The 27,698-nt window shown below is 38.4% G+C and overlaps 1 protein-coding gene across 6 annotated transcripts; it reads left to right on the top strand.

Annotated features, from left to right (window-relative positions):
* pigb (phosphatidylinositol glycan anchor biosynthesis, class B) lies at positions 1 to 25,923 on the top strand. Of its 6 annotated transcripts, none has more exons than XM_059647986.1 (12): positions 1 to 94; positions 4,507 to 4,638; positions 6,092 to 6,213; positions 10,217 to 10,321; positions 11,135 to 11,265; positions 13,475 to 13,615; positions 15,511 to 15,562; positions 16,164 to 16,375; positions 19,005 to 19,069; positions 20,537 to 20,753; positions 23,327 to 23,507; positions 25,156 to 25,923. In XM_059647986.1, the coding sequence occupies exons 2-12, from the start codon at positions 4,536 to 4,538 to the stop codon at positions 25,282 to 25,284; spliced, it is 1,458 nt and encodes a 485-aa protein (XP_059503969.1). In that variant the 5' UTR covers positions 1 to 94; positions 4,507 to 4,535; the 3' UTR covers positions 25,285 to 25,923. The 6 variants fall into 6 exon arrangements, with proteins under 6 accessions (XP_059503969.1, XP_059503971.1, XP_059503966.1 ...); XM_059647988.1 differs by having other exon boundaries at positions 53 to 71; XM_059647983.1 differs by lacking the exon at positions 1 to 94 and adding an exon at positions 110 to 524.
* Positions 25,924 to 27,698: the final 1,775 nt, after the last annotated feature.

A 27,698-nucleotide genomic window follows, 5' to 3' on the forward strand; every position in this document is an offset into this window, starting at 1 on the left:
CCGGAACCCTGGTCGTGTGCGCATGCGCGCAGTTCGCAAGGCTTCATGGTTTTCGTAGTTCTTCCGTGTTGGTGTGTACGTCGTTGAAGAGGCGGTTGGTTTACTTTTTAAAATGGACCCGCCCCCACGTCCCTCTTTCACTTTTAGTTAGCGAGCTAGTCCGAAGCCTTGGGATTGTAATGGGGCTCGGGGGAGGGGGAAGCAAGTGAGCGAATTAGGCTTGGAGCGCAGTCACCCTCGCCTTGGTGTACCTTCCCCGGGCCTAGCTGAGTCTATTGGTCGGTCCCGCCCACTGATCCGTTGAATGGAGCTCGCGCGGTGATGTCACGCGGCCGGAAGCGGAGCCGCCGAATGGAGCTTTGTAGACATCATTCCAGCGAGTGAAGCATAGAGAATGGATGCTCTCCGTAGAAAGGTGTTTCGGGGTAGACACGCTGCTGCTTCAGAAACCGTCAGACTTAGGAAGAGAAAGTCAACATTGTACAGTAAAGAGCGCTGCAACGCAGAACGAGGTGCAGGTGCAGGTACAGTACAGTACAGTACAAAACAGTACTGCCAGTGGAGTTACTTTAATCCGACATTGGTTCGCCACTACTTCGCCATTATTTTGCTTGTGAAAACAAACCCTACAAAGATACCTGTCCTGGGAGTACTTTTACCAGCTTTCGATATTTTGGACAATATCATTTGTAAGAATCTACACTGCCTGCGAGCAGCATTACATATGGTTGTGAGTTTAGAGCGGTTCGAGAAATGACTGTGTTATAACCTGAATTGAAAGCATTTAGTGCGCTCTGAAAGGCAAATATTCTTTACTAATAGTTCTACAGTCAACCAGTACTATTTGCCATCGCTGATTAGAAGGCTGTAGTAAAATAATGGATCGCAGGATCCCAGAAATCAGTGTAGAAGTTTACAGGGTTGAAGACCATTTGCCCCTTTCAGTTATACCTGCTGTTTACCGGAGCAATCCAAATTAACCTCGTCTGACTTGATGAAAAGTTACTGAGCTAAAATAACTTCCTTGCTGTCAACAGATGCATTCCTCTTTGTCCTCTCCTCATTACATCTTTCACTGCCTCAAACATTTATCTGATTTCCACTTGAAATGTGCTCAACCAGTTCCTGTAGCAAAGCATCTATCACTCCAACTATTTCTTCAAAATTGATTACTGTTTTCAACTCTTACGAGGGCACTATATTGACACTAAAATTTGTTTTTAATATCCATGGCTACCTTAAGATGAGACCTGATTGTTGTGTTTTGCTTTGTCTACATTACAGGCAGATCATATCCTACAAAGTGAATTAGGGTAATTGAACAGAGTGGACGATGGTACGGCTGCAGAAAGGGTGCACAAAGAGCAAGATCAACATTAAATTTAAAAGGTCCATTCAGGATTCTCAACAGTGGGGGAAAAAGCTGTTCTTGAATCTGTCAGTGCATATCCTTAAGCTTTAGGGGAAGGAGTAGGAAGTTTAGATGGCACTTAAGGGGAAGAAATAATCACCAGAAGGTGTTGGGTATCTATAACTCATTAACATAGTGATAAAGGCTAGAATTTTCGATGTTTAAATAGTATTTAAATGAGCACTCAACACCATTACATACAACTTAGCAGGGTATGGCAGAAGGAAGACCTGATTAGATTGATGCTTGATGACAGGTGTGGAGGCGATGGATCTTTTTCTGTGCTGTAAGACCTCTCTGACTACTTCCTGCTGTATGTCCTGCAGGAATTCTATTTTATTCTCCCAGCTTCTCACACCTCTATTGCCTCTGTTTTAACAATGTGCAACTTCCTTAGTGACGACAGAGCTATCGATCACATCCATTCCATTTCTCATTGTGATCCTTCCCATTGTCCATTTAACATCAACATTCAGTTGATCACTTTTTTTTCTGCCACCCCGAGTGCGATGTCACCACTGATCATGTTCCCCTCTCTTTCCATTTCAACTCTCTGCTGCACTGAATTTCTCTCAGTACCTACTCTCCTTCCCATGAAACATTCTCAGTCATATCCAAGAGATTCAACACTTGCTTTTTCAACTGGTATCCTTCTCAATGCTCAAGGCTTGCAAAATACCTTCTAGGGTGAAGGAGTCACTTACTTGTACTGACTTCAATTTAGTGTACTCATTTTATTGCTCGTTATACTGCCCACTGTGCATTGCAGCACCAAATCTGTTTTCCCGTTTACAACCTCTCTGGTTCAACCATTTATTGCTTGTACCTCAACCACCTCCACTTCTCTTGCTCCATCATTCTTTGTATTGTTTAATCCCCCCATGTATCAAATTCCTCTTTTGTTCTCTTCTTTTTCTGTTCCTGTATTTGCTTAAAATCTCTGTTCTGTTACCCTTATGCACTTTTTGTATGGTATGACCTGCCTGTATTGTGCACAAGACGAAACTTGTTTCCACAGAACGATAATAAATCAGATCAAATTTGTCACATCTGAAACTCTTTTCCTGTACTGATTTAAAACAAAAGATGACTAAAATATTAACTTTGTTTCTCTCCATGGATGTTGCCAGGTACGCTTAATATTTTGTTTCTTTTTTTAATTTCAGATTTCTACCATCTGTAGCATTTGCCTTTTATATGATCCTTTCAATTTATGTCTTCACTTAATTGAAAGGGTTCAATGAAACTTGGTAGGGTATTGCCCAAGGAAGAACTGATTCCTCTTGGTGGAGATTTTCTGGCTCCAAGAATTTTTTTAAAGGGTCTGTTAACACTGGGTGATAGGTAAATTTACTTTTAGGATGTCATGGATAGTTCTTGCTGCTGTGATTAAAATTTGTCGGTCAAAATGTGAGGGGAGTTTTCAGACTAGGTTATTGAATCTAATTGGCCTGAATCCTCCTCACTGAGGTGGAAGCTGTTGGGAGCAGGAGTAAGCAACGCAGTGAAATAAATCAAGCAGGCATGTCCTTAAGGAAGACCTAGGTAATTGTAATTAACTTAAAATGTGGGTGGAGGTTTGAGCTTTACTGTGTGCCCTTTTTGTTCACTTTATTACTGTGTGCAAGGAATATTTTTGTATAGTGATAGTATTGCTCTTTTGTTGATGGCACCTCATTTTACGGTTTCAGCTTCTGCCTCTCTTTTCAAAGGCCAAAAGGTACAGATGTCTGACCAGCTTCCGGTAAATTCTTCCACCGATTGTTTCAAATTCGTGGCCCCTGATTATTGACCACTATGCTAATGGAAAGAGATCCTTCCTGTTCAGTCTATCTAGGCTTCTCAAATTTAACCACTTCTATTAATTCTTCCCTCGGTCTACTGTTCCAAAAAAAAGCTTCTATATTCAACAGAAAAGCTAATTTGGAAAGCCTCTGTCTTGGTTCCTCGAGGTTAGGTTTGACTTGCTTCGATAGTGGTCCAAAAGACTCGGAGGTGGCCAAAATTGTGTGATCTGGAGGCTCTGCTGCAGGTGCTGCTTGAAGGGTTTGGTAGGTTTCTGTCCTGCCTGTCATCCTTCAATTTCGTATCTACACAATCCTGATGAAATCAGTTAATGTGTTCACTGCCCACCTCTGTTTGGTTGGTCATCAGCCAGGGACTCCTGATAAGTTGGCAGGAAGCATAGCCTGATCAGCGATGCTTTGAGGACTTCGTAAAACATTTCTGTTGTCCTCCGGGGAGACTCTGCTATCAATCTCTAAATAAAGTAGTTGCTTCTTCAGTCTGTTGTCAGACATTGAACTAGATGTCTCACCCACCGAGCTGGTTCGAAGTAATTACCAACACTGCTTGGAAGAGGATGACCGTTGTGAAGCTTTTCCTGGCATGATATTTAGGAATCTTGCATAGGTGTTATTGGTGGCACTTCTCTGCTGTTTTGAGGTGATGGTATCCGAAGGATATGGGACCACAGCTGTCCATTAAACAATGACATTAGTCTTGATTTTTGAGATCATGGTCCTCAACTGCTCTCTTCTTCAGTTGGCCAAAGGCCCAGCTGGCACACAGGAAGAGATAATGAATTTCGCTATTTGTCTTCTTTCATTGAGGAGAGTTTCTGAAGATTTGTAAACTGAGTCCACTTCTTCCAAGATTTCGCCTTTGATCTCTTCCAGCAAGTTGCCCACAGATATGAAAATAATCTACAGATCAAGTGGGCAAACTGTTCAACCTACGCTGCCTTCAATTTAAAACTAATCTGTCCCACCCTCTAATAGACCTTCCATATACCGGTGATACAACTGTGCATTCACACTTGGAAACAGAGCTGCAGGTCATTGTCCTATCTTCTGACACACATGAGAAAATGCATCTTTTGCTAAGTACCTGTGTGCAGAAATTTTCTGTTGTTATTTCTACATAAGTGTAATGTAAGATTCTTTTTCTTAAGTTGTAACATTTATTCAATAAAATGTGTTTAATCTGACATTTCTTCAAAAAAGTGTGAGTGAAATTCTGAGTCACCAAAATATTTTGCTGCTCCAGCTTCAATGGTTTTTTAATTATTGTTTTTGTTTTTTTTTTAACTTTAGGATTATTTGGTCCGGACTCGTATTTAATTATGTTCAGTGTCGTTTTAAGGATAGTGAACTGCTTTCTGGTCCAAACGAGTTTCGTTCCTGATGAGTATTGGCAGTCACTGGAAGTTGCACACAATATGGTCTTCAAATATCCTTTGGTTTTCAGATTGTATACTCCTTGTTAACTTTTGGAGTTCATGTATTAGTACCTTCTGGAGATTGTAAATCACGTATAAGTTTTGATTTATAGCCGACTGACTGCCATTGTGGGATTTGAACCCCTGTTGCCAGAGAATTAACCTGGGCCTCCAGAATACGACTCAATTTTTGTTAACACTATACTATCAAATTCCCTTGTGAACATCTTTGTGCATTCTGCAACCAGGTCTCAAAGATGACCTGGTATTGTATATTGAATTTGATGAGGTGAATTGCTAAAACCAAAAGATTTGGAGCAGTTGAATTTGTCTAACAGAAAACTCTTTCTTAAAAGAAAAGTTAGTGTTATTTCAATTAGTAGGCATGCAAAACTTCCCACACATTTTCCATTGAACATTATACTGACACTGAGAAATGTGTAATTCTTTGTAAAGAGATGCTGCATGTTTGCATCAGAAAATTGATAAGATTTGTGTATCAGGTTTTCTCTTGTGAATGTACACTTCCATTTGAAATTTCGGAATGCATGTTTATTTAATGGTAAGTTTCGTGTTAACTTGTGATGTTGTAATTCTATTCTTCCACCAGTAGTGGTACAATAATCTTTAGCCTTTTGTTTCGTAATGGCTCAGGTTGCACAACTCTTGTGGCTGGACTTTTGCTTTGATGTAGGTAATTCATGTTGGGAGATATTTGAACTGGGCAGATTTCTTTTGATATAAAAGCCTTGTCATGCATGTTCTATGGTCGGTAGGTGTCAGCTGGATTTGAATAGGGTCAGTCACTTCTGGAGGTGGTTTGGATTTAAAACATCTAAAGTCAAGATCTCCAGAATAATTGCAATTTTGAAACTCCAGCCCTCATTATTACTCCGAACCATTTCAATGCTTCTCCTTCACAAGGAGAAGCTTTCCTATTTAAGTACAATATAAATTTGATATAAAAATAAGGATGCAATGAGTTTCAAGTGTTAGTAAATGTTGCCAGTGTACACTAATATAGTTATTTATCCGATGTCTGGGATGTCCATATGAATGGAAGTAATCCTGGTTTTTTTTTGGACTAATGGTATTTTACGTTGTTCAATGTTTGTTTTCATTATTGACAAACCTTTGGGAATCTACCAGGGAGGAAAAGCAGGGCCATGGCAAGTTGAGGATAGAGAGCCAAATAGCTTAAAATTGCAGGTTTTTTTAACACTGAAAATTCGAGTACCTTTTGTGTGGAATGGAGGGACCAGCCATGGAGAAAGATGGTCGCCTATATATTCTGTCACATTGCTGCTAAAACACTGCCTTGGGCATTAATCAGAAAATGGACCTTGCCCAAGTAGAGCTCACAAAGTGGTTGCCACATGGCCACCCATTAACTTAAATCAGAAAGAAGAATGCTTTTATCGATTCATAAAATAAACACTTAATGCTAAACCTTAACATTCTCAAATATGGTTATTTAACCTGGGAATGGAAACAGAAACTTCGAGGCTACGTGTATCCATTGTTCTTCGCAAGCTTTTTTAAATTGTTACAAATCTTCAAGAAGGATACAGTTCAACTCCTGGTAAGGTTTAAAAGACTATATTTCTTTACTAGTCTATCTTGTCTGTTAAGAATTTATGTTCAGCATTGTTCTTGAAATACTTGAAGTTATTGGCTTTTTGTTTTGGGAAATGCCAAATCATGACTGTTCTTTGGTAACAGAAAAGCACAGAATGATATAGTGCCAAAAGAAACCATTTATCCCATTAATCCTGTGTTTTTCTTTGATAGCTTGGAGAAACATAGAAAATAGAAGTGGGAATAGGCCATATAGCTCTTCAAGACTTCTCTGCCATTCGATATGATTGTGGCTGATCATTAACTCAGTACCCTGTTCTGCTTTCTCCTCAACCTTTGATCCCATTGGCCTTGAAACAAACTATATCTGATCCCCTTTGAAAACATTCAATATTTTGGCCTTAACTGTATTTCATAGGAGAGAATTTCACAGGCTCCCTGGGTGAAAAAAATTCCGCTTACCTCAGTCCTCCAAAATTATTCAATTTGACCCACTTGCCTTGTCTTCCGATAGTTTTACTCTTCATGTGTTTATTTGCTTTGCTTTTTAAAAAATATTATTGAATCTACCTTCAATCATTGCATTTCAGATTACCAGAATCTGCTATGTGGAGAAACAAAACTACCTCTCTTTTGGCCAATCATCTTAAATCTGTGTCTTCTATTTACCTACCCTTTTTGCCATTGGAAAGGATGTATTTTTCTTTTACTGTTCATCAGATATCATAATTTTAGTTACCTATCAAATTTCCTTTTAACCTTCAGTGCTATACACAGATTATCCACATTTTCTCAAGTGTCTGTATGTAATTGAAGTCCTTCATTCTTGGTACCATGCTAATAAAATTTCTTCTGCACCGTCACTAAGCCTGGAATTTTTCCTAAAGCATGGTGCCCAGATCTAAACACATTATTCCAGCTGAAGTCTTGCTTTTTATTCTTTCTTGGGATCTGAGTATGGTTGACACAGCTAGCATTTGCTGCTTACTCCAAACTGACCTTGAAAATGTGGTGATGCACGGCCTACTGGAACTGCTGCAGTTTATTTGCTGTGTGATCTCCTGCGTTGTCATCTGAGGTCTACTCCCTGGCGGTGTAGGCTCAAGGCACTCAATGGCAGCCTCATTTTTATGTTCAAATGCATTTTTAATAGCATTTTAACTTGAGCTGCCAACTTTGATAATTTACATGCAACTGTTCTCTTTAAAACTATACCATTTAGTTTTATATTGCTTGTCCTCCTAAAATGTAAAGCAACACATTACTCTGCCATGTGTATGCCTTTTTCACAGATTGTTTGCCTTCCTGAAGTTTATTACCAGCCCGCCCACATTTATTTCATCTCTGATACAATGTCATCTGCAAACTTTGACGTTATGGTCTGTACAGCCAAGTTAAGGCTATTGGTATTTATTAAATAAGCAATAGCTTGAATGTTGACCCTGAGGAGCATGATTCCAATTTCCATTCCTTCTGAAAGACAACTGTTTACCATTACTGTATGCTTTCTGTTTACACTACACTTCTGCCATTTTGCTGCCGTTGTCCATTTTCAAAGACCATGCACAAAACTTCAACTGCACTACCTTCAACTCTAATTTCATCTAACAATTTGAATCAGTTTTGGCAATGCAAAATGTGAACATTATTTAAAACAAAAAGACCTTTTATCAAAGCTTTTTGACTTGCTGTCGTGATCACAGATCACAATAATACACCTTGATGGGGAAGTAGAAAATTTATACTGCATGACAAGAGGTAATGGATCACTTGGCAAGTGGACTCTGATTTGTAGAGGCATTGTCACGGAGAAAACATTCTTTAATACTGGCTGATAGTTAATTGACAGTTGTGTTTACATTTTGCCTCTGATTGACAGGGCATTGCCCTGAGAAATGAACCAGCAAATAGCTGCCAAATTTTCATTACGCTGAAACAGCTGCAGTGCGTATGTGTTCTTGCTCTCTGCAAAGTTCAGGGGCTGTATATATGTGTCTTCCAATACATGCAGAGTGCACCACACTGCAAACCTGATTTGACAATCCTAAATTAGTTCCGTGTAATTATGCACAAATTCAGCATTATCCAGAGAACATTGTCCAACTGCAAAATCACACCTAATATTGGAAGCTGACTTATGTTTTGCAAGCATTTGGTGGTTTGATATAGTCCAGTTGTAGTAAACAGCTGAAGGGGCAATCTGTTCAATATGATTTGCCAGTCTTTGGGATGTATGGCCTATGAATCCAGTATCTCGCCAGCGTTGAAATTTATATACCATATTATTCAGTTGTGTGATGAGCTTGATGGCTTGAATCAGTATCCTTTTAGTGGTGAAAAGTATGCGTTGCTACTGTGTGGTAGCAATGTCTATCAGTTAGCTTCAACTGTTGCTCAAACGTTTAAGATACCTTCACCTTTTCAGGGTAGTCTGAAGTAGATACCTTGGGCACTTGCCTTATGGCCTTACCTGATTTTGTGTAATATACAGCAAGAAATGATCTGATCGGGGTAACCATTAGTGCACAAGGTGGCTTTGATAGTCCACATTTCCGTATAAAATTGGTATGCTAAACAAATGACTCAGGCCACTCTTGTTGTGATTTCTGCAGTTCCAGCATTACATGTGAGCTGACCAGAGAAGGTAGGTTTGTGGTAGACAGTAGTAGAGAATATCTAAAACTATATATCTATAGGGCGGCATGGTGGCTCAGTGGTTAGCACTGCAGCCTCGCAGCACCAGGGACACGGGTTCGATGACTGTCTGTCTGTGCGGAGTTTGCACATTCTCCCCGTGTTTGCATGGATTTCCTCTGGGTACCCCAGTTTCCTCCCACAGTCCAAAGATGTGCAGGCTAGGTGGATCAGTCATACTAAATTGCCCGTAGTGTTCGGGGTGTGTGGGTTATAGGGGGATGGGTCTGGGTGGGATGCTTCAAGGGGTGGTGTGGACTTGTTGGGCCAAAGGGCCTGTTTTCACACTATAAGGAATATAATCTAATCTAATCTAATAACTAGGACATTAAGGAAAGCAGTTCAAATGATGAAATGTGTTCTTAAAAGAAAAAACTGTTTCTTGCATATGGTTGATCTTTCAAACTGATGCAGAAAATGGATGCCTTTAAGTACTATTTTATTTGTTTCGTACCATTAGATTAGGTGTTTGAGCCAAAATTTCCTACTGCTGCGTTGTGTAGTGGGGCTGTCCTGACTTGAGGATCAGTAATTCATTCAGGAATGTTAGAAAGAAGTATTGTCACAATGTTGCTAAACCTGACTGAACAGAATCTGAGGCAGAAGCAGGACAGACGCAGGATGTTTTAGATTTTGTAAATTTGGAGAAGGGGTAACATTCTCTTCCACAGTTTAAGCTATTTCCCATATTTACCAGAAATTTTAAAGATTAATATCATTGTGTGAGGATACAGCTCTTCACTTTTGAGAGTGCAAACATGGTACAACTGATGATGGGATGAGGGTGAAAGTAAAAAGGTCGGTAGTAGTAGTACAGGAAACAAAAATATTTAGAGTTAAATTAACACCACATTCTGCATTGTCCAGTGTGGTGTGTTCTGTTCTTGTACCCTCTTGTCTTTGTGGTCTGCAGTAGGGCTTATGCAAGTGAAATTACGCGCACACAGGCTGCAATATGTTCTTTCATTTCAGTACTTCATTTAGACCTGTAGCCAATTTCATGCCTTCAAACGTTTAATTATTAAAACATGATGTAATGACTCAGTCTCGGAGCTACAGTTTACGTTGTATTCTGCAAGATTCCGGAGATTGAATCAATTTAGATCTTATTGAAAATATTCTGATTTCACAAAGAGTTTTAAAATGTAAATTTCACAAACCTCTGTGCTTTTGGCAGCAATTTTTATTAGAGGGCAAGAAGAATTTTGTTTCCACTGAGGCAGGGATGGCACTAACTAAATAATGATGTACATCTGCAATCTTCCATACACTATAAACTCTGATCAGCGATTCTTCCATAATTGGTTTTGCAGATCTGGGTTCCGCGACTAGTCCAGTCCATCCTTGCAGCACTGGCAGATGTAAAATTGTATTCAATTATGAAGAAGCACGAGAGCACAGAAATTGCTAAATGGGTGGTAAGCAGATTTTACATGTCTTTTCTTCTATACTTCCCTTTTCTGCATGAGAAAATTTTCCAATGTATTTTGACTGTGCCTTAAAACTTTCTGGACTTTAAAATTCTTCCACTTGTAGTCTCATCTTAAAAGACAAGCTGTGAAGGCATGAGACAGTAGTATTCAGACACTGACAAAATATTGCAGTAATAGTGAACCGGAGCATTCTTCTGAGAGTGAAGTTGATTTTTGACTTCTTAAGCTGTGAGCATTAAATAAGGAATCGTAGACAAATCTATATAATATTGAGAAGGGCAATACAAGGTAAAACAATTGGGTAAAAGCCAGTAATTTCTAAATATTTTTTTTAAAAAACCATTCCATGAAGAAGACATTTGTTTTGTTAATGCTATTATCTACTATTTCCAAGTCTACAATGTTTCAAAATCTGACCCTCAGTTCCAGGTCCACAATGTCAGCCCATCTTGATTTTATATCCATCTTTGTACTTTTTTTGGTCAGTAAAAACTTAAAAGCTCAATTTTAGAGGGAGAAAACTTTGATATTTGTATAAGGAAATTGCAATCTAGATATGTATTCTACAGGTTGAACATTCTCACCAATTGCATTCTAATGGATTATGAAAATGGAAAATAGATAAAATGTATTAACATCAAATAACATCTTGACTTTTGTGTTTCAAGCTATAAGAGTAATCCTTTCATGGTGTAATTTGCTATCTTGGTTTTTTGTGAGTATAGAAAAAATTTTAATGTAAACTTAGTGTACGATTTAAAGCTATGAAACTGTATTTAACAAAAAAAATTCTTCCAGTTCTTTTCACAGATGTGTTCCTGGTTCACCTGGTATTGTAGCACCCGGACAATTACAAATAGTATGGAAGCTGTTCTAACCGTCTTTACGCTTTATTACTACCCTTTTCAGGGTACAAAGACTGGGAATAGGTTAGGAAAATATTTGCACATTCTAAGCTGTTTTTTAAATGCTATTGTATAAGTTAGCAATGCGTTTTCACATGACAAAATGCAAGTTTTGTACTCCTGACTTGCCATGCAGAATAGACTAAATTTGGTTTTGCTGTTATGGCAAGTGAGTTAACCCAATTTTTAGAGTGCCATAGCCTATTGCTACTAAATGTTGCCAGTAAGCAGTTTCCTCACAGACATCTTTGTGTGGTCAAGAGAGAATGAAAACTGATAGAATGAAGGAAAAGCTTTAAATTAGAAGGACACCACTAATGTTGATGAGAATTTACACTGATGTATCATTGTCATAGTGAGTTTGTTTCAACTAGGAATTTCTGTTTTGGTAGCTAGTCAGCATGAATGAACCTTTTGGATACCTGAATATATATATAGGGATCGTAAAAGATTGAGAGAAGGTATAGCCATTGATATCTTTTGGGTCGGTCCATGAAGTCTTACAAATTACAAATACAGTAAATATTTTAGAGAATACTTAATTAAGAAGAATAATCTGAGATTCGACAGGACAAACTGAATGCTTCATCATCTCATATGCTTCTTTCGGGGTTCTTCAGTGAAAGATTGACAAAACCCTGTTAGAAATGGTTGTTAAATGTTTTCTGTCAACCTTCGCCCTAATTTAGAGGAGGTGAAAAAAAGTTTGGAACCATAGTATTTTCTGAATATTTTAGGGAGTTTAAAGCCACTTAAATAATACACTCCCATGCATATTTTCGTTTTCATCCATTGCTTGCTCTCCGTAGAATTTACATTGGATATGCCAGAGTTGTGAAGATGATAAATGATCAGTCTTCACCCTTCATGACCTGTTTGTTGTCTTTGACATGGTTGACCACACCCTTGTTTTTCAATGCCTCTGTTGTCCAGCTGACCGGGGTTGCTCCCACCTGACTCCAGCTTTGCCTGCCCAACTTTACCCCAATATCACTTGCAATGTCTTCTGTTCATGAACTATTACCTTGGATGTCATCAAAGAATAATTCCTTGGCCTCCTATATTTCTCAACTACAAGCAGCCACTTGGTTACTTCAAGTAACTTGACAGCATAGCATCATGTGTATATGTGTATACACACGCGTGTACCTCATGTGTATATTAAAGATCTCTAGTTCTACCTCACTTGACGCTTTTTTACTGTTGATAAACTATCTGAGACTTTAGTCAACATCCAGTGTTGACAAAACAGAAATTTCCTCCAATTAATTTATTTGCAGTCCCACTTCTAAACTTTGTCCCGTAACCATCTGCTATATCCTTCTTCCAGGTGTTTGCAACCTGATATCATATGACTTATGTTTGGGTTTAGGACAGGATCTTCAGCTCAGCTGGCCTAACCTGCAGTTTTTTTTTTCTGCAGACAACATAAAGTAATTACGTTTTGTGATCTAAATAAAAGTGCACAGGACAATCTGGGTAGGGACTTCAATTCAGCTCCTTCATGAGGATTCCCTTTTCATGGCATCATAGTTCCTACCAGCAAAAGATTTGTTTTTTTTGAGCTTGGGTACCATGGAGTTCAGTTATTTTTCCCCTGATGAGGTTTCTGGTGACATCGCTTCCCCACAGCACCCCCCCCCCCCACCCCAAAAAAAGACTTGGAAAAAATAGAGAAGTCCCTTGAAAAACTTTTTTAAATCCCTGTTTTAAATCTGCTTGAATTATTGTTCACCTTCATGAGGTGATAGATGTCAGATGTTTCATTTACTGAAATATGTTCACCTTTGATTTTCCCTCACTTGAATATCAATGTCCTCTCTCATTTGAAGAAATTTGTAGCTTTAGTTTGCCTGCTATTAAAAGATTGTCATATTACTTGCTATGCTGTCGACGTTTCTTTATATGTATATAAATACTGACTTCTCTGCATAATTCACTTTGAGAGCTAATGGGCAAGTAGAGGAGAAGGAGATACTTTAATGGAGCCTGTCATTTCCCCCAGGGAAAAACGACAGAGGGGGCTGTGGGAAATTGGGAAAGACGTGGGAAGAGATTGGAAATGCCATTGAAGAGTGGATCTCACTGACAATTTCCACATAGCAAGTTTATCATTTTAATGGGGCACATGGCAGAAAAGGGTATGTTTACAGAAGTGCTGTTTCATTTAGTTATAACATTTTGAGCGTGGTTGTCACAAGAACTCATTGTGTTTTTGTTTTTCATTTTGCAGTTCAAAGTATCTGGCTCTGACTGCTTTTGCGATCGTTGTGCGTCCTACTGCTGTTATCCTTTGGCTACCGCTGCTATTTTTTCATTTCTGGCAGGAGCTGAAGAAACTGGATCTATTTTTGTACAGATGTCTACCAGTTGGGTATGTATATGAACAGGGAGGAGTTTGCTCAAATCTGTTCAGACACGTACAACTTGAGACAAATTAGTTTCAGGGCCAATTTTACTTTTTTTTGCTGTTGAAATCACTTTATGATGGGTAGCTAAATTCAAAGTATATGCTTTTGTATGTACATTTTATGCCTGATCTGAGATTGTTCTGGGACAGAAAGGATCAAAAAACATTAACTAAATTATTAGTTGTAAAATTTCAGTTTGGAAACAGTGTGGCTGTGACCCAGGTAAAGAGAAATGGCAAAGCAATACAATACCTCATGCAATTCAGGAAACAAAGCACCAAACATCACTGCTAGCACGGGCAATATAAACAGTCAATGTTGGTCACACTCCTAATGCTGACCTTCCTGAAGTTGGAGTATAACCCAGAAAGAAGCGTTTTGGAAGAGGTAGGTGAAGAGGAAGGGGATTAGGCAGGAATGTGCCACTAGTAGAAATAGCAGGCAATTTGTCAGCAATATTTGAAATCGAAGTTTCTTTTTATGCTTATATTGAGAGTTTCAGCTTTTGCCTGAACATCCTGGGACTTGACTTCCACTTAACCCAGATATGGACATGGATTTCATTTTGAACGTGTTAAAATCATTCATTGCACAAGAATGCTAAGGACTACAGCACCCATCACTGACATGGATTGTCGCAACTACATTTTGAGAGAACCTGGGCCAGTTGTGCATTCAACTCTCGCTAAGAGGCAATCTTTATACCTGAAGGAGTTTTTTTAAACGGAGCAACTTGTCTAACTGTCCAGACAATAGAACAGAGAAGATCCTCAGTGTGGGTTATGCCTACTTTCCTGTTGTGAAGAAACCTGGACTTTTTTTAAAAAGATGTCAATGAAGGACCTTTCTTAGTAGTCACATCTTGTGATAATTGCTTGTTTACTGGAGTTTGCCAGTATTTTGTTTTAAGTTGGGAAGCCCCACATAAGCCAGTTGTTGTGCCATTACATGAATTCTGCATCTGGCGATTGCTGCAGCACATAGACCTCAGAGGTTCAGACAAGGGAAGCAATATTAGAGAGAACACTGGGGATCACCAGCCCGGATTATAATTATCAGTTCTAATTTCTGCTTTGACCATTGTTTGCAGCAGTTTGAGAGAAGCTTCTCTGCTCAGCTATCATCTTTCTGAAAAAGAATCTATAAGTGCAGTATGGTATCTGGATCAGTGATCCAGCTGATCTTACTTAAGAAATCTCTGAAAAAGTTTGATATTTGCTGATTGTGTCTGTACAGGTCCCCAAAATCAATAGTGTGTGTTGAGCAACATCCACCTATATTTGCCAGAATGAAGAAACCAACAGTATCTAACTGGAGACTCATTGGTCAAAAGAGCTCTTGTTCTTTTTTTTAAATAAAGTGAAACACTACAGAGAGGAATTTGTTTGTTTTCTTTCCCTTGTGTAATTGTGTGTTTTAGAATATCTGGAGGGTCAGACATTTTCTATCTTTAGTATTACAAACTCTGTGTGTTCACCAGTTTTGTGTTGTGGTAAAGCAATAAATTTGCACTTATTAAAGAATCCTGGTGGATAGAGCCTTTACATTTCATGTCTAATGCAAAGAAATAAATTGTTTTACCTGGTTCCCAGAAGGACAATTAAATTTATGCTGTGACCCATGGAGTAGTTGGACTAGAGAGAGACTCATCTTGGCTGTAACCATGTTAACAAACTTCATTGTTCATTTATACAGTTCTAAGCTGTTCTTTTTTGTGACTTGTTGCATCCTGGTGGCACAGTCAAAGTCACACAAATTAGTTGTGTGGGGAAAATCAGAGTAAAAATGCGTGTTGATGTGACAGATTTGTTTTGATGAAACTTCCCAATGCAAGTTTTCTGTTTGTTTTGTTTTATAGATGCTTAACGCTTGGAATTTCTCTGACAATTGACCGAATATTTTATGGCGAGGTAGAATGCTTTTTCACACTTTTGATGTACAACTCAATAGCAGCTTTTAAACCAACTGTTGTAGTGTGGCCAGCATGGGATTATACTCCTAACCTTTCCTTTTGGTTGGAGCATATTGTAATGCACTGACACATGTTATCTTGATAGATCTGGTGCCTGTCATTTTTGGATTCATAGAATCAATTATATTACTCAAATGAAAAAAAAATTGTCTTGGATCATGTGCTTCAACAAAGCTGTATCTCTTCCACTAGTACACTTGAATTCACTGCTGATGAATAGGGTTTTTGGTGAAGAATTTCCTGTCCGTTATTTTCATTCATTAATTTCAGAATGTTAATTGTGTACCTATGTAAAATAATGATTCCATAGCCCTCCTTTAAAATCAATTATACTGTTTTAGATTCTTGAACTTGCACATGTTGTATCTCAATTTTGAAGAAAATCATTTTTGGGGCAGGTATACTTCAAATGTTTGCCTTTCATGTTTCCTGTTGGTTAAATCCATGTTGTTATCTAGCTCCGTTTACAACCCCATAACATTGCAAATTACAAATTTATATATTGTTTTCCTGTGTATCTTTGCTTTTTACCCTTTCAGTGGGTTATGGTTCAATGGAATTTCCTCAAATTTAATGTGATTCAGAACATGGGATCATTCTACGGCTCACACCCTTGGCACTGGTACTTCACTCAGGGATTTCCTGTTATCATGGGAACTCATTTTCCCTTCTTCATTCATGGATGTCTTTTGGTGCCCAAGAAGTACAGAGTTTTGCTAATAGCGGTGACATGGACCCTCGTGGTGTATAGGTGTGTACCACTCGGTTTGGGGCTTTCAGTGTAGAGCATAATTGTCTTGGATTGAAGACAGGATGTAAAACCTAATCGTTGTTTCAAAACTAGTTCAGCCTTGTTATCGTGTTCCCCCAGCACTTGCTATTTTTATTTCCGATCTCCAGCAGCCATGCTTTTATTTGATGATGTAAATCCCTTCTCACTTTAAGGTTTTCTCTTATTGCCTTCCTCTGTTTTAATTTGAGTGACATTTCGTGATTTGGGAATTCAGGATGTGTAGGCAAAATTCAGCTGCTGAACTATTAAAGTTTATAGCACAGTTGGATTAAAGATGAGACTGCAATCCTAATCATTTTGACTTGGTGTCCATCCTAGGCATTTTACAAAACCATCCAGGGCTCATCTTGTCCTCCCATAGCCTTTGCATTCTCTTCTTTTTCAGATACTTAGCTGTTTAATACATAATGTAAAATAATTTGTTTTGAGACTTGCTGAAGAATATAAGAATTAGGAAACATGGTAGCTGTTTCCAGTTTTTTTCTATATATCCAGCTTTTATGTTTTGATAAGTGATCAACTCTGTCTTCTGGAGAGTTTGTCCTTTTTCTGGAACTGTACAGTCAAATTCAAGCTGAGGGGATCATTCCTACATAAAAGATGATACCTATGTCATTTCTCCCTTTCACAAGCATGTGTCTCCAATATTTTTTGTTTTAAAGGAAGACTGTTCAAGATGTACTAATTAATAAAGTTAGGTCACATAGGATTCAGGGTGAGCTTGCCAGCTGGATATGTAACTGGCTTAATGGCAGAAGACAGTGATGTTGGAGGGTTGCTTGCCAGTCTGGAGGCCTGTGACCAGCGATGTTCCACACTGGTTCTGGGTCCTCTCTGTTGTCTATATAAATGATTCAGATCACAATATAGAAGCCATGGTTAGTAAGTTTGTTGACCATGCCAAAATTGGTGGCATAGCAGACTGAAAGGGCTGAAAAATGGCAGGTGGAGTTCAATCTGGATAAATGCAAATTATTGCATTTTGGTACATTAGACAAGTGTAGGGCCTAGGGTAGTGTAGTAGAACAAGGTGACCTGGGGGTTCTGGTCCATCATCCTTTTGAAGTTTGCGTCACACGTAGACAGGGTGGTTGAAAAGGCATTTGGCAAGCTTACCTTCATCGCTCAATCCTTTTGACTATAGGAGATGAGAAGTCATGTTGAGGTTGTACAGGATATTGATGAGGCCTCTTCTGGAATACTTTGTCCAGTTCTGGTCGCCCAGTTATAGGAAGGATATTATCAAGCTGGAGAGGGTTCAGAAGAGATTTACCACAAAGTTACCTGTTATAAAGGTTTTTGTTCTAAGGAAAGGCTGGGGCTTTTCTGATGGGAGTGTAGGAGGTTGAGGGATGACCTGAAAGAAGTTTATAAAATAATGAGAGGTATAGATAGAGTTAATGGTAATTGCCTTTTCCTTGGAATAGGGGTTTTCAAGACTGGGGGACACATTTTTAAAGTGAGAGGAGAGAGATTTTAAAAAAAGACATGAGACAAAGTTTTTACACAGAAGCTGGTTTGCATGTGGAGTGAACTTCCTGAGGAAGTGGTAGATGTGGGTACAATTACAACCTGTTTAAAAAAAATGTGGGTAGATACATGAATAAGAGAGGTTTGGAGGGATATGAGCCACGAGCAGGCAGGTGGGACTAGTTTAGTTTGGGATTATGTTCTGCATGCACAGGTTGGGCCAATAGGTCTGTTTCCACGCTGTGTAACTTTGACTTTGTGTCTGTTCATAGCACCCTGAGATCAGGAAAGTTCCTCAAACTCCTTCAAAGCCAATTAAATATTTAGAATGCAGGAAATAAGACAGCACAATCAAGTCCCACACAGTGACTAATCCAATGACCAGAACTATTTCTTTTGGCTGTTTGTTTGAAAAATGTTAGCCAAGACTCAATGCAAAACAGGAGTTTTCAGCAAAGTGTATCTTATGATCTTTTAAGTTTTTTACTTCAGAGGCAAAGAAAGCCTTTGGCTTCAGTTCTCATCCAGATAATTACCTCTCATAATGCAGCATTCCTATGTTTTATGTGCTCGATCCTCTGTAGTGTGAAATGGAACTATGTTCTTTTGGATCAGAGTAATATCACTGAGCTGTAACAATTTCAGACACAGATGTACCATTTGAGTAGTGAAATTAAAGAAGTTCTTTCATTTTATTCACCACTAGTATCACAATTTTTAGAATTTATGATTAAGATTAGAAAATTTAAATTTTCAATAATGCCTACAGTTGGTATTACCAAATCCAATAGATGTCATGTTGAGAATTGTGCTGGCACCATTTGCTGGACACTATTTGACTGAATTGACCTACCAAAACAAAGTTACAATGAATGAGAGCAAGTTGTTCTCAGCAATTGAAGTAGACATTATGGGTGATGCATGAGTAGTTCAGTTAGTAACCTCTTACTGTTTGCTCACTGACTCTCTCTCTCTATTTGGATGTTGTCGCAAAATTGACATTTTTGAATGGCACAGCATTCTGATGCAACAATGCCAATTGTGCAGATGGATACTTTCAAATATCACTTCTGGAATAACTTGTGTTTTACAAATCTATACATATTCTTTATTACAGTTTCTTAAGTCATAAGGAATTCAGGTTTATTTATCCAGTAATGCCTTTCTGCATGTTGTTTTGCGGTAAGTATGTTTCATAGTTATATCTTTAAACTCAAGATGTAGGAACAGAAGTAGGCCATTTAGCCCATTTTGAGTCTGCTGTGCCATTCAGTGAGATCATGACTGATCCTCAACTCCATTTCCTGCCCTTCCCCATTACCCTGATTCCCTTACTTAAAAAAAAGTCTATTTCACTCTTTAATCTCAATTATCTCAAAAACATATCATCAATTATCTCAGTTACTTGGCCTGTTAGCCCACTGCAGTAAAAGAATTCCACAGTTCTCACCCCCTACCCCCGCCTCTTCTGAGAGAAGAAATTCCTTCTATTCCTGTTCTAAATATGCAGTCCCAATAGGGGAAACAATCATCTACCCTGTTATGATTCCTAAAAATTTTGCATATTTCGAAAAGATCACCACTCACTTTTTCTAAATTCCAATGAGTACATGTCCAACTTACTCAACCTGTCTTCCTAAGATATACCTACTGAACCTAGTGAACCCTCTCTTATCTGCCCCCAGTGCAAGAATACCTTTCTTTAGATAAGTGCCCAAAACTGCTTGTGGTATTCCAGTTGTGGTTTGACTTGTGCCTTGTGTGGTTTTAGCAAACTCTCCTACTTTGATAATCGATTTTCTTTGAAACAAAGGGCAATGTTTGATTGTGTCTTGCCTGCTACATGCTGAAACTGGGTGCTAGCTTTTTGTGATTTCATTTTAATGATCTAAAATGTCTCTGTGTAGCTTTCAGCAGTCTTTTCCCATTCAAGTAATATTCAGCTCCTCTCTTACTGTTTATCATTGAAATAAAATATTTCAATTAACACATTTTCTGTATTTGCGATGAATGAGCATTTAAGATTGTAGAGTCATACGCTCATACAGCATGGAAACAGACCCTTCGGTTCAACCCATCCATGGCAATAAAGTTTCCCAAACTAAACTTGTCCCACTTGCTTGCGTTTGGTTTAGCCCATATCCTTCAACTTTTCTTATTCATGTATCTGACCAAACACCTTTTAAACATTGTAACTGTACCCGTGTCCACCACGTCCTTCTTCAATACCTTTTTAACTTTGACTTGTTTATTTCCAGAGTAACTTGGACTCAAAGTATTTTATTGCACTTTCTACTGTTATGACTTTATGTAGGCAGTGGTGTAATATATTGTTTTGTATTTTAACTGACTTAGTAACTTGGATTGTTGAATTATTTTTATATTATGCAAATTTGTGACAAAGTTTATAAATCTTGTCAAATGCATACCCCATATAAAATTTAGCACTTAACTGGAACGAAGAGCTAAAATTACTAGAATTCTCCAGCATCTGCAGTTCCCATTATCTCTGCTAAAATTACTTACTTGACCAATATATTTACTGCGTATTACATACAGAAAATGTTGCAGACTTTAAATTTCCTTATTTTTATTCACTTAAGTGGAATTGTTTATTAAATTCCTGGCTTAATTTCTTGTTCTGATTAGGCTACTCATTGGCTAATTTGAAAACGTGGAAGAAGCCAGCAGTCTGTTTTCTGTTATTTTCAAATATGTCTCTAGTTTTGTATACTGGATTAATTCACCAGCGTGGAACACTGGATGTAATGCAGCATGTTCAACAGCTCTGTAAGGACATGTTGCCAGAGAAAGATGAGCCCTCCTTATTCTTTTTGATGCCCTGTCATTCAACACCATTTTACAGGCAAGTTAAATACAACGCTAAATGTAGAAAATGTGAGCCCACAATATAGTGAGATTTTTAAAAACTTGTATGCGTAAATAAATAATTTGCATTATTGGATGATAGCAATTTCAGAGTTAGTAGAACTGACTTATTTTTCAGCTCCTTGGAGGAAATGTTTTGATATGATGAAGCCACTATATATATTTCTGGGCGGATGAATAGAGATGGGAAAATAGCTTTTCTTATTGATAATGTGTTACATAGACTGAATACAAAGGTAATGAAGCTTTCCTTAAATTAATACTTCAAATGGTCATTATGGGCTTGTAGCCCTTTCCAAATATGGAACTGCTATTTATTTGATAAAGACTGGTGGTAGAATGGGCCATATGTTTGATATTAATTCTCTTTCTTTAGTAAATTCAGTTAGTGTATCCAATCCAATTTAATTCTAATTTTAGGATCATTATACAGTCAGCCAAATGTATTTGGGTAGTTGTGAAAACTGCATTCCAGCTATGTAAGCACTTGTGTAAGATTTTGGGTTGCACTTTAACTTTATCTGTAAGGCCTAAATCAGTCAGTCACAATTATAGATTTTCTAATTGGACTGTTCAAAGATGTTGTTACACACCTCTGGAGCAGGGGGATTGGAACCTGGGCCTCCTGGCTTAGTTAGGGAGAAAACCACTTTGCTTCAAAAGCCAATCGCAGTTATTGATTGAGTTTTGAAAGGGAACTAGTTAAGATGTTCTACTACTGATTAGTTAAGAGATCCATTCCAGGGACAAAAATGTTTTCAGAAGACGTACAGAATTAATTAAGTTTATCTAAACAAGTCCAAAAGAATTAGTACTCGAGGCGATGACTTTACAGTCAGTCCATTTTGAGACAGTGGTTTGCAATACTTCTTGACTGGGCTCCCTTGTGTTTTTAAAGTTATTTTGTATGTAGCTTTTCTCATGTATCAAACTATGAAAATTTGGGCTTTATTGACCCTTGCTAGCATTACATCCCCATGCATGATCAAACACATCCTAAACTTTAATTGATTATTTAGTGCATGAACATGGTCAGTCTTGGATTGGCAAAACAGTATCTGCCCAATTCTTGATTGATCCTATTAAAATAGTCATCTTACTGACATCACTTCTGACTCTAATCTTGTTTGTCCTTTAACATGTACATTATTTTATTGAACAGCCAATCATGTAACAGTTTGACTTAACTTTTAAAATCCAAGATAAGATGACACCATTGAATGATAAATGCGTCTGCCTGGAGCATGTAATATAGCTTCCGAGTAATTAAATATTATCCCAATTACTATGTCGATGGATTCTGGAAAAATTTATAAATATCCTTTTAATGACATGAACCATGCTTGACTCCACAGTAACTGTTGATATCTTAAAGCTCAAAATAATCAAAACTGACCACAAAGGCATGCTACATACTTGAAGTTGAAACATGAAATCATGTTAAAACAAAACTGTCTTTGAGTAATAGATTTTTATCTCAAACATTCTTTGATCTATGTTTGCATTAGTTTGAGCCATAAAAACAGCAATAAATAACAGCATTAAACTTACTTTTGACCTAGCTATGTGGCTGCTTCCCATAATATTATTGAAGAAAAGCCAAAGAATTTCAGTGTGATACCACGTGTGTTGGCCATACATCCCAAAGACTGGCATAGCATATCCCCTAAGCTATTTGCAGCAAGCAGGGTACCGACTGTACCAAACCATCATGAGCTTGAAAATCTCCCAACACCATGAACAACTTTAGATTTGATTCTTCAATGGGCAACAATCGCAGGACAGTCCTACGTGTATGAAGACTTATGCTGACAACCAATTTAGGGTTGTCCATTTTGTAGTGTGGTGCATTTGAGTGTACTGCAAATTATGTTTATTAATACAGGGAGAACTGAATTTTGCAAAGGAATTGTGACGTACTGTACCTGTTCCAACTTTACAAATAGGTGACCACCATTTGCGAGCACATTTCTCAGGGCAATGCCTTGACTTGTCAGAGCTGACTTGCCTTGTTTGAAATTTAAACAAAGCGTGATAGTTAACTGTCAATTAACATTAAAGGATGCACTCTTATTGGTAATGCCTTTACAATGTCCCAACCCTGCCAAATAATCAACAATCTTTTTTATGAAATATAAATGTTGAGTTTTCCCCCTTGAAGTGGTAATCTTGCGCATTGTCCTGATGAGTGCAAGATGGAAACTCTTAACAGAATGAAATGTGATGGCCTTTAGTATTGTTAAAAAAACTGATAGAGAAAATACAGACCTCCCTTTCACAAATATGTGGTCTTTGAAGTCCAGTAATCTTGACAGACAAAACCCTTGTTTTTTGTATATGGAGCAAAAATTGTAAGCTGCTTTTTATTATGTTGACTGACATGCAAACAGGTCTCCAGCCTACCCTTTTATAGCTGGAAAATCAGTTGATTTAAAGGAGATGAAGACAAGTAAGGAGGAAATGATAAAAGTGCTTATTCTTAAAAAATAAATTGTGGTAAATGGAGGTTACCTGCATCATTAAGTTATTTTACATTGCATTTCTCCGCAGCCATGTTCATTGCCCAATAAAAATGAAGTTTCTGGAATGTCCTCCAGATCTGACTGGAAACAATAGTTATATTGATGAAGCGGATTTGTTTTTTGAGGAGCCACTTAAGTGGTTGAACATACGATTTTCTGGTCAAGCTTCACTTCCCACTCACTTAGTATTTTATAATGCAATAGAACAGGTATGTATGTGCTTTATTACCAGACTCCTTATAAAAATAAGGGTATGATAATGTCATAGTTGCATTGCAGGACTAGTAATCCAGAAAAATGTCAAATTTCAATTCATTTCATTCAATAAATCTGGCAAGGCAAAATCTAATGTTAGTCATGGTGGCTATGAGACTGATGGGTTATAGAAAAACACATCTGGTTTACTGTTGCCCTTTGGAGTGGGAGATCTGCTGTCACATCTTTTCTAACTATGTGTGACTCCTGTTGTGTGGGTTGCATCCAGAATTGAAGGGCACCTTGCAGAGAGGTTTTCTGGTGCCACTCAGGAAGGTTTAAACTACTGTGAGAGGGGGTTGGCGGTTAGGACATATCATTCATCCTCACAGGATGATTAAGGATGGCAAGATTTGGGAGCCTTGGTTGACAAATGATATTGAAAGTTTTTAGTCAGAATGGGAAATGAACTGTATGTAAGGCTTAGGAAACTGACATCAAACAAGGGTCTCGAGTATAAAGGAAGCAAAAAAGTTAAGATATTAAGAGGGTTAGAAGGGGCCATGAAATAACCTTGGTAAGTTGGTTTAAGGAGAATCCCTATGTGAATTATGTAGGAGCAAGTGCGTTAAGTAGGAAAAGGGTGAACCCATTCAAGGATGAAGGAGGGCATTTACGTGTGAAGTCAGGGAAGTGGGTTAATTCCTTAATGATTACTTTGCATTGGCATTCATCAAGGAGAAGTTCACGGATGATGGTAAGATTTGAGAGGGGTATTCTGATTTTCTGGGAAATGTCAATATTGAGAAGGAAATGGTGTTGGAGGTCTTGAAAAGCATTAAGGTCCACAAATTCCCAGGGCTTGATGGGATTTATTCTGAAGGAGACAAGGGAGGTGATTGCTAGTGCCTTGACAGAGATCTTTGTATCCTCTTCAGCCACAGGCAAGACCTCAAAGCACTGGAAAATAGCCAGTGTTGTTCCTTTGTCTCAAAATGCAACAGGGATAACCCAGCAAATTATAGGCTGGTAACACTTACTTAAGTGGTAGAGAATTATTGGAGAAGATTCTTAGCAACAGGATTTACTCACATTTGGAGAAGAACGGAGTTACTAGGGATAGTTAGCATGGCTTTATGTTGGGTAGGCCTTGTCTCAAAAACCTCAAATTTGAGAGACGTGATTAAGATGATTGAGGTTAGGGCAGTGGATGCTGTTGGAAGTAGCTGAGGCTTGATTTGAACGCTTAGTCACTTTCAGGGATAATTTAGACTTGTATGGAAAGCGTAGAACCTTTTAGCTGTAAATTATTTTCAATTTAAGAATTATATTTCATTCTCATCCTCATTTGTTATTTAAATTATGCATTGATAGTTATAATTTGGCTACTGTCAAATGAAGGGCAAGTAGACTGCATTGACCAGCAACAAAAGTGCTGAGAAAATCTGTGGAGCAGCCAGTTCTATACTGTTCTTTGATCTAAAATAAGAGCATGAATGTGGGGATGTTGAGAATGAATTATATATTGTGATAATTTTCTGTTAGCAAATCTCTTCAAGTTAAGTCAACCAGCATATTTTTGAACAGTAACTATGAACAGATTCAAATCAGCTGCACGTCTATGCATTTTTTAATCTTAACATTTTGTTTCTATCTCAAAAGAAAATAGAACCATTTCTGATGAGCAGGGGCTATGTGAAAACTGCAGTATATTTTCACACTCATCTGCCAGATGGTCGAATAGGAAGTCATGTTCACGTATACGAAAGGAAGATGTTGGATGATAGATGACAATTTTTATGTTTTAAACCTTATTGTAAATATTTCTACTATCAACTTTTGTTATAAATATTCCTTCTGTCCAAAATTTATGCCTTCTCTGTTTCTGAATAACTGAGTTGATGTAGCATGGTATCTGTGCAACTATCCAATGGGAAGTGCCCTTTTAAATTGATAAAAATGTATTCTCCAAATGAAGTTGAGACTGAAACATAGCCCTGCACTGTGATGTCTATTAATAAAGTGCATTTTGGGAAATTTTAACTTTTCAAAATCATGTCGATTGAAGCAGAATATTTTTGGCCGGTGATAAAATGCTCAAATTAAGTGAACTCAGGAATTGCTTATTAATACCAGTCCTGTTCCTGTGAAGTTGGTCGGGGCGGAGGGGGGATATAGGATCTGATATGACAAATGATTCCCATGTTGGTGACCCTGGCATCTTCCAGGAGCTTTATGATCTTTAGAAATGATTGGTACCATAGAAGATTAAAGCCTTCTGCAATATGTCACCCTGTTTTGGTCAGTTGACTGAAACAAAGTTTCTCTTTGAATTTAAAATGTATAAGCAGATGCTTGTCATACCACATGGATTCTCTTTAGCTATGTTGCATTTTCATGCTAATTAAAAGATTCCCTTTGTCATCTGTAGTCTTTGTGTAATAATCTCTTACTTCGAGGGTATAATACCTTGCAAATACAAATTTTATTCAAGATAGGGCAAGAAGTTATAAAACGCATTGCACAGTTATACCAGCTAATTAGTGGCAAAGTTAAATGTATCATTTAATTGTTCAAGTTGCCTGTGATCAAAAAATGTGAAACAAAATCCAGAATTGTTTGAAAAGCTCAGCAGGTCTGGCAGCGCCTGTGGAGAAAAGTCAGAGTTAATGTTTTGGCGTTGAATGACCCTTCCTGAGAAGGTGAATGTGAAGCCAGCTCTTTCACATGTAGTTATTTGTTTGTAGTTGTTATTTGGAATGGAGGATTTGAGTTGTACAGTTCAGTTTGTACCAGAGCTGATGCTACTATCCCAATAGATTGAGGAACATAGACCCAAACATAACACTTATGAGATCAGGCCTGAATGTTTAGCCTGGAGGCAAATTCTCTTTTAGGTCAGAGAAGTGGGTGCACATCTACTGAAGTCAGGGAACCCAGAAGAATTGTTTTTATTCACTCATGGGATGTGGGCATTGCTGGTTCACCAGCATTTATTGCCTGCCCCTAATTGCCCTTGAAGATATTGGTAAACTGCTGCAGTCAACTTGTTGTAGGTTGACCCACTGACGGAGGGAATTCCATGATTTTGAAAGGTGTAGATGTTTATGGATGTGTTGCCAAACAAACGGGCTGTTTTGTCCTGGATGGTGTAAAGCTTCCTGTGTTGTTTGAGCTGTACCCATTCTGGCAACTGGGGAGTTTTTCATCCTGTTCCTGACTTGTACTTTGTACAGACAAGGTACATGATGGACAGACTTTGGGGAGTGAGGAGGTGAGTGACTTAACACGGGATTCCTTGCCTCTGACCAGCTCGTGTAGCTACTGTGTTTGTGTTGAGTCCAGTTGAAGTTCTGGTCAATGTTAACCCCCAGGGTGTTGATCTGGGTGATTCAGTGATGGTAACACCATTGAATATCATGGGGTGATGGTCATAACTTGACATTTGTGTGGTGCAAATATTACTTCCCACTTGAGTTCAAGCCTAGATATTGTCCAGAGCTTGTTGCATTTGAACATTAACTGCTTCAGTATCTGAGGAGTCACAAATGGTGCTGAACATTATGCAGTAATTGTTGAACATCTCCACTGCTGACCTTATGATGGAGGGAGGGTCAGTGATGAAGCAGCTGTTGGTGTTTGGGCTTAGGACACTACCTTGAACTCCTGCTGAGATGGCTGACCTCCAAAAACCACAATCATCTTCCTATGTGCCAGGTATGAGTGCAGCCAGCAGGCAGTTTTACCCCATTTCCCTATTGATTCCACTTCTGCTAGGGCTCCTTGTTTTCACGCTCGGTCAAATGCAGCCTTGATGTCAAGGGTTGTCTCACCTCACCTAAGGTAAGAAGGGGTAAGATTAAGGAGCCTTGGGTGACGGGAACAGATGTGCTTCTCATAAAAAAGTAAAAGGCAGCTTACGTAAGGTGGAGGAAGCAAGGGTCTAGCACAGCTGTAGAGGATTACAGGCTTGCTCAGAAGGAGCTCAAAAGTGGACTGAGGGGGGCCAGGAGGGGGCACGAAAAAGGCTTGGCAGGAAGGATTAGGGAGAACCCGAAGGCATTTTACTCATGTGAGGAATAAGAGAATGATCAGGGAGAAGGTAGGGCCGATCAGGGATAGCGTAGGGAACTTGTGCGTGGAGTCTGAGCAGATAGGGGAAGCCCTAAATGAGTTCTTTTGCTTCGGTTTTCACTATGGAAAGG

The sequence above is a fragment of the Stegostoma tigrinum genome, chromosome 8 (assembly GCF_030684315.1).
Source record: "Stegostoma tigrinum isolate sSteTig4 chromosome 8, sSteTig4.hap1, whole genome shotgun sequence".
Lineage (NCBI taxonomy): Eukaryota > Metazoa > Chordata > Chondrichthyes > Orectolobiformes > Stegostomatidae > Stegostoma > Stegostoma tigrinum.